This window comes from Sinocyclocheilus rhinocerous, unplaced genomic scaffold (genome assembly GCF_001515625.1).
Source record: "Sinocyclocheilus rhinocerous isolate Xijiao unplaced genomic scaffold, SAMN03320098_v1.1 scaffold2833, whole genome shotgun sequence".
Taxonomy (NCBI): Eukaryota; Metazoa; Chordata; class Actinopteri; order Cypriniformes; family Cyprinidae; genus Sinocyclocheilus; species Sinocyclocheilus rhinocerous.
Window position 1 is genome coordinate 73,477 of NW_015661854.1, and position 7,794 is coordinate 81,270.

A 7,794-nucleotide genomic window follows, 5' to 3' on the forward strand; every position below is an offset into this window, starting at 1 on the left:
TTTTTGGAGACGTCACACGCAATAGGCTAATACAAAACAAAGCTCGTGTTTGCAGGAGGACGCCTTGAGGTTGCAGGGCGCTAAACCCCGGGTGGTCAAAACTCACTCATTTAAATAGTATTGCCGTATCAAGAATAAGCACCCGCTTAACTGCTCCATCACGAGCTACATGGAACAGGTTGCCTGGGAAACGGCCGCATGGCAACAGGATCAGAGACGGGGGGTTGTCTGCTGCAAGCTCTGCTCCCGTTTCCCATTTCCTCACTAGATGGTGTGCAAGCCACTGGAGAGTCGACTTCCTCCCGCGGTCAGGTTCCGATCAAAACAAATCTGGGAAACTACACGGAACGCCATTTCTCGGGGTTTTCGCGGAGGATTATTATATTTTCATCCAGATATTTATATTTTTATTTTTGATAACGGCGCGGATCGTGCTCCATTCGGCGGTGATGGACATAATGATTGCAGTGCAGGATGCGTGCGTCTCCGGTCAGTGGCTCACCGCTATAATTCTCAGTCTTTGCTGCTTTTTACCATCGTGTTTGCCCGCTGGACAAACTGTGGACTATGCGTCCAGCGAGAGTGTGGTCAGCAGACAGGGAGACACCGCGCTGCTCAGGTAGGAGACTCAAGTCACTGCAGAAGTGTTGAAACTAAACTCGGCTGGCACCTGCATCAGTCCGCGCTGCTCTCAGTTTTGTAAACAACGCTCGGCAGATCCCCCAGTGCCGCTCCGTCACTTTTATTTGGGTCACAAATCCTGCTGATTCCCATATAGACCAGAACAGTTTGGGACCATGGTGATTTTTCCGACATATTTTCGAGTTTTGGAGATGAACTGGCTCAGTTATAGATCTTTAAAGTCTAGGGCCCAGACAAGGGGTCTCTATAAGGGGTTGCATAAGGAGCTGGGGAAGGGGGTAGACTTTTGTAAACCCCGCCAAGCGGAACAATTTGCACATTTACAATGAAGTCATTCATGATTCCCACCGTCCGAAAGAGCCCCACGAATGAATGTATGATACTGGGGAAAAAAATTAATAAAGAAAGAAAAGTTGCACACGCTTATGTGCGGGATTAATGGGGGATTTGAGTCATGTCAAGTTATGAGTAGTTTATGATAAACGTTATAACAAAATTCCAACCCACCGCGTTTATTGAAACCTTTTTTTTTCATGGGTGTGTCTGACGGTAACTGATGCAAGTGACTGATGCTAAGTTTTAATTGTATTTTTTAAGTTTCACAAGTCCATCCTTACCGTTTGCTGCTGGGTGTTATACACTCTCATTTAGATAAAATGTTTTTTTTCACAATTTTAACATATTGGCTTATTTCATCCCTGGGGAGCCTATGTAGCTATTTTTCTTCTTTCGAACCGATCCAAACGTTTATATATTGTATTCCGTGAAAGCTAACTGGCAAAACAATTTAAAACATTATATTACATTTTTAAATGCGTTAGAATACATATTTGTCTCATCTTGCAAATTTAGCTTTTCCCCCTTTTCATTTTTAAATATATTTTAGCACAGGACCACTATGGTGGGAAGTTCGACTCATTTCGTAGAGTCGGTTCTTTCGAACAGTTCGTGTTAATGAACCTGTTCAAAAACCCATTTAGCAATTCTTTTAAGTACGTGCGTCAGCACGTAGTCCGAGACACACTGGCATGGCACGTTGCACGCACTAAAAAGTAATATGTAAGTTGCTTTTGTTTTCTGATTTTGTTATTCACGTATATGTTTATTGTAGTGCCACGTATTCTAGTGCAGCATGTTGTAGCCAAATAATTGATTTAGAACCTTAAACCTAATTAATTGTGTTTTATTAGGCTACATTACATTCATTAAGTTTATTCAGTCAAACGATTAATTGAAAAGATCCGACTCAAAAGAGCAATTCGTTCTGTAATCGGGTATTACTACAGTTTACGGTTTATAAACCATCAGTTTAACACTTTGTTTTATGTAACCCCTGGTCTATTCAATATATAAAATATATTTAAGTTCTTAAATAAAGGTTTTCATATTATCTATTTGTGTTGGTTGTCTCAAGCTTGCTTGCTGCTGTCTACTTGAACTCACCCTCTGTTATGATGTCACTGAGGACTTTGTCTAGAGCTTTGGGGGAAAAAATGATGGACCATCACCCTTTGTTCACCCCTTGTTGCCACAAAATAGTTTGCTTGGCTTAAGTGACAGTCAATTTCTACCATTGGTTAGGCCTACATTAAGCAGGCTATTAAAACATCAGTTATGCACCTTGCTGTTTTTTCCCAGAAAGCCTTGATTGTTATCTTAGATTTTTTCGTATCCCCACATAGGCTAAAATACATCCTAGAATGTTTTTTTCATTTTGTTGTTGCATTTTCAGAAATGAAGGCACTTATGCCAAGTAATTTCAATATGACAACATGATTGTATCTCAGAATTGGGTAAAAAACTGTAATGGGAGGCTGTTGTGCACTGTGAAAAGGGCTGTCATGAGTGTCCCAGATGACCAGAGAATGTCAGTTGATGGTCTGTGAATGCTTAGAGCCAGTGTCCCTCACCAGCGACAGTGTTTCATGGAGGCCACACCTCTTACTGTCAGTGCTGATTAATCGGAAGGATGTTACTGTGAGATTTTCTCCTCTGTTTTATCGCTTCTGTTGTATTATTAACTTGAACACCAACACTTTAACTATAGTGCTGTGCTCTCTAAAATATTTAATAGATGTGGTCGAATCATTGATTTTTTTGCTGATGTACATCCAGTTATTACAGAGGGATTGTATCAGTTGTGTCAGTCTGTGTGTGTGTGTGTGTATATATATATATATATATATATATATATATATACATTAATGATATATATCTACAATCAGCTCCTCTTGTATTTTGCTTTATTTGTGGAATTGTGCTGTTTTCAAAACAAAATGATCACAAATTGAAGCATGTAGTATTGAAGAGAATATTTAGGATTTAAAATGTTAATGACTTCTCAGAGTGTATCTAATCTGTCTTTATCCTTGGCATTGTTGGTCTCTTGAGCTGAAGAGCATAAATTATGACAAATACTGTGATCTCGCTTAAATGGTTCTTGACTTTGTGCCAGTAAACCCACGTTTAATATTTGCAATTTGGCTGTAATATATCAACATACTGTATACTACAGATATGATGCCAGTGGTACATCTTAACATTATATTGTTAACATTATCACATTTTTCTTAAATTTTGTTCAAGAATAACTTCAATATGTTATGTGCCACCGAGGAGTCTAAATTTTGTGTGGTATCTAACCCTGGATGTTATTATTGGTAATACAGAAAGCTATTAGAAAACCAGGCAGGAACTTAACATTATTTGACATTCACCAGCCATGAATACCAGAATGTATATTCTTATGTTAATGTTATTCTTTGTTAAAGCCACTGCAGGAATGTACAGTAAATATAAAAGATTGTGGTTTACTTGCTACCCTGTTATATATATAATATAATATATATATTAGGGCTGGACAATAATTCAATATCAATTTGTATCGCGATATAATTTTTTTCAATAACGGTGATATGATTTTTAAACACATTTCCGATATTTCGATATACATTACCAGTTTCCCATACATTGATTTATTTCTGGCGTTTGACTTCGTTGAAAAAACATGAGCACTGCACGTTTCATAACACGGCGCAGGTGTTTTATATGAATGTATCTCTGAAGGGAAAGGACTGTCTTCAGAAAAGTTTCGATGACATTTTCATTTTTATCTGATAAAGGTAGCGTTCATCATGAGCGGGGCTGCTTTGATTACAGCCGTTACTGGAGAAACCGCTAGTTTTATCACTCTAAAAGCGCCTCCTGCTGGCAGAGAATGAGTTTTCATTTTAAATAAGCCCGTCTCCAGCAACATTTCCAGTTTTTGTTGTTGTTCAATTTTTTTGTTTTCTGCAGCGACTCTGAGCACTTTTCATACCCTTTTTTCTGGCTGAAGCACATTTGTTTCAATCTATAAGAATAATCAGCCTACACTACCAGTGAAAAGTTTTTTAACAGTAAGTTTTTTAATGTTTTTTTTTTTAAGAATTCTCTTCTGCTCACCAAGGCTGCATTTATTTGATCCAAAGTACAGTAAAAACAGTAAAATTTTGAATTATTTTTACTATTTAAAATAACTACTTTCTATTTGAAAGCAGTTCTTTTAAATCTTCAGAAATCATTCTAATATACTGATTTGCTGATTATCAATATTTAAAACAGTTGAGAATATTTTTATATTCTTTGATGAATAGAAAGATCCAAAGATCCGCATTTATCTGAAATAAAAAGCTTTTATAACATTATACACTATTCCATTCAAAACCTTGGAGTCAGTATAATTTTTTGGGGGGGAAAGAAATTATAGAAATGTTATTTAGCGCTGCAATTTTATTTTATTTATAATTTTATTTAGCAATTTTCAAATATTTTCAAATAGAAAACAGTTATTTTTAAATGGTAAAAAATTCAAAATGTTACTGTTTTTGCTGTATTTTGGATCAAATAAATGCAGGCTTGGTGAGCAGAAGAGACTTCTTTAAAAACATTAAAAATGTTACTTTTCAAAAACTTTTGACTGGTAGTGTATGTCAGCCTATAGTTTGATATAAGGTAAACATTAATTTATTTGTGGCTGTTTTTTTTTTTCTTAAATATTATATAGTTTTATAGGAGGAGGTTTCATAGACTTGGAAAATTCATTTTTCTGTTGTGGGTGTTCTTGGCAGTTTTTATGAGGCTTTTTTTAAAATAGTGTTAATATCGATATCGGAATTATATTGTATCGACCGAAATTAAGAAATATATCGTGATATAAATTTTGGCCATATCGTCCAGCCCTAATATATATATATATATATATTATATACAGTGCTGGGTTGTAACTGATTATATGTAGTATGGATTACATAATTAGATTACAGAAAATAAGTAGGCCTACTTGTAATAAGATTTAAAATAAGTAACTTTTTTATTGATTACATAATATTATTCACACAATGGCAGTAAGTATTTGTAATTTATTGATTATACCTAATTTTTCTTTTTTATCTTTAAAATGTTCCTTTATAAAAAGCCTATGATTATATAAGTTCAAAAAGTTTTTATTAATCGTTTTATTTTTATTTATTTTGATTTTACAAATGTATTATTTAATTAATTGTAAGCTTTTCATCAACTTATGATGAACCCCAGTTTGAGAAAACATGATATAATGTAGGCTGACGTTTAAAGCACTTGTTGATGATAAAGAATAGAATATATGTTCTTTCTTTTTTTCCAGTTATTTTCTGTGGCAATATGCAATATTTTAATAGAATATTCCTAAAGAAGCCCCCTTTCCCAGTTGTGGGGGAGGTCATGAGACTCAGGATAAAATATGCAGAAAAAAATAATCATTGCCACCAGATAATGGTTATATTCAAAGCAATTATACCTGAAGCACTTCTGAAAAAAAAAAAAAACGGTAGTGCCTTTTAAGTAGATGTAACCTCCCTTCTCCTCAGCCTGTCACTGATTTTCATGGCTTTTGATGAAGCAGGCTCGCTAGATACCAGATAAGCTTCTTTGTCCCTCAGGTGCTAGACACCCACTCTACTCTCAAACTGGAGAGCACACGGGCCTGCGCCATTCACCTTAACAGTAATCCTATCATCAGTCATCACCACATTCACTGTTAATATTGAAGACTCATTTGTCATTGGCTCCGTACTATATTGTATTGAATTTCATTTGAGTACAATAAAGTCCTCATTGAGATCATTAGAAACATTTGAACCATTTGTTAATATTTGGGTTAAATGCTTCTAATATTCTCTGTACAGCATTAAAAGGAAACTGTGTCTCAATTCATTTATGCAGTGCATTGCCATAGCTGCAGGTTTTTAAATGGAGTCATGTAAGCAAGCCTTAAATTAGTCCCTGTCATTTGCATAATGAATCAATGTGTGTGGATTGCATGTGGCTGTAAATGTTAAGTAGAGCCAAGTAATTGGAGAGACTGCATTGGTAATTATTAGTGAATGGAATACAAAGCAGTGAAGCAGATCAATAGCATTTAGGCTTTCTTTCCCCTTCTGAGAACTTAATGTGACGTATCACTATGTTGGCCAACAAAAAAATCAAAAATCGCTTGATGTAAGGCAATGTTGATTGTAGTTTCCCTTGTATAATGGACAAAAGTAATATTCTAGGTGATTGGGCTCTTTTATGAGGATTATTTATTTAATATAGATTCCTATTTCAGCTACAAAAATGTGTACTGATATGTTTATTTAGATTTTTTTCTCCTGCTATTGGAACCATAAACGTCTCAGAGATAACTACTAGCTTGTTAGTCCATTGTAATTTTCCCAAAATTAGTTGTGTTTTAATTATTTAATTAATTGATTATTAATTGTGTTTATTACTTAATTGGCTTTGCTTTTATTGCTTTTATTCAAAGCTACTTCCAGTGTATTCAAGGTAAACATTGTCATGTGTAAACATCAACATGTTTGTTTCCTGCAAACTAAACCCATAACTATATAGTTTTTAGCACCACACTTTACCATGTTGATCCCATAAAGCTTCTAAGAGTTCCTGTAGAGTTCAAATGTCTTAGACAGATTAAAAGGTCATGCATTCAAATATTTTAAATATCTGATTGTGTGCTGATAGGCTTCTGCTAGGACATTTGGCAAGGCTTCACACTGACTGAGTCTGGTAGTTTTCAAATTTTTGAATACCCATTGACCACATTTGGGTTACATAACAGCCCCAGATTTCCGGCTGGATGGTGGTTGCAGTTTGTTAGTGTCTGAATAACACTGGGCAGTATCATGTTGACAACACTAGATCTTTCAGAAACTGTTTTTATATCTGAAATGAGAATGTATATGTATAGTATATACTGCATAATCTGTATTACTTGCACTCTAAAAACATGTTTGGTTTGCATCAATCTTTTTGATTTATGACAACTTTCAGCCAGCAAACTAGATTGAGTTAGAGAAACTGAATTTGTAGAATAAACACAACTCTGGTCAAAAAATTAAGTTGTTCCAATTAATTGAGTTCTTATTTAACATGTAAATTTAATAAACAAGTAAGATATTACTTTGTTCATTAAATTGATATTATCCATTCCTATGCAAAGCATGCTGGGAACTAGAAATCCACAGCCCAATTTTCAAAGTAATCAAGACAATTTCATTTACTACAACCTAATTTTTTAAAGGGGTTGTGAACTGCCTTTTTTTATTTTGTACTGTTGTTTGAGGTCCACTTTTCAATTGTTATCAAGATTTTTACATCCAAAAACCTCATAATTTAGAAGTAATAGGCTATTTTCTGTCCTGTTTTGATCCCCCTCATCGGAACACACCCTTTGAATAGGCGTGGCAGATTGTTGACTCGGAAGTAAACGCCCACTGGTATGATTGGATAACATGTTTCACAGCCTGCATCCTTCATATATGGACGCTGCTGTGATTTAGATTAAAAACGCATGAATACTGAGTACATATCAAACGATCTGTAATAACAGACTAGTCGCGATAACCACAATATCGCAATACCGCGCTAATGACGAGCAAACCGCAGAGGAATGCAAGAACCGCAGCAACCACAATTTTTGCGTGTTTTCTTTTTTCATAGGGTTATGCCCTTCTCGTTTTACACTTCATGCATGTGTACTGAATATTAAATAAGTTAGTAATGATAACATAATGTGTACCATGCTGATTTGTACTGAGGCTCCGTAGATTTGCACTTAACAAGCCTAAACAGACA

At 35.1% G+C, this 7,794-nt stretch overlaps 1 protein-coding gene across 3 annotated transcripts in view; it reads left to right on the plus strand.

The window, feature by feature from the left end:
* The first annotated feature begins 259 nt into the window (after positions 1-259).
* LOC107726517 (neuronal growth regulator 1-like) overlaps positions 260-7,794 on the plus strand; it is a 122,564-nt gene continuing 115,029 nt past the window's right edge. For all 3 annotated transcript variants that reach the window (XM_016536129.1, XM_016536130.1, XM_016536131.1), the window contains exon 1: positions 260-619. In XM_016536129.1, coding sequence (XP_016391615.1) covers positions 450-619 — 170 coding nt within the window. In that variant the 5' untranslated portion in view covers positions 260-449. The remainder of the gene's footprint in view (positions 620-7,794) is intronic.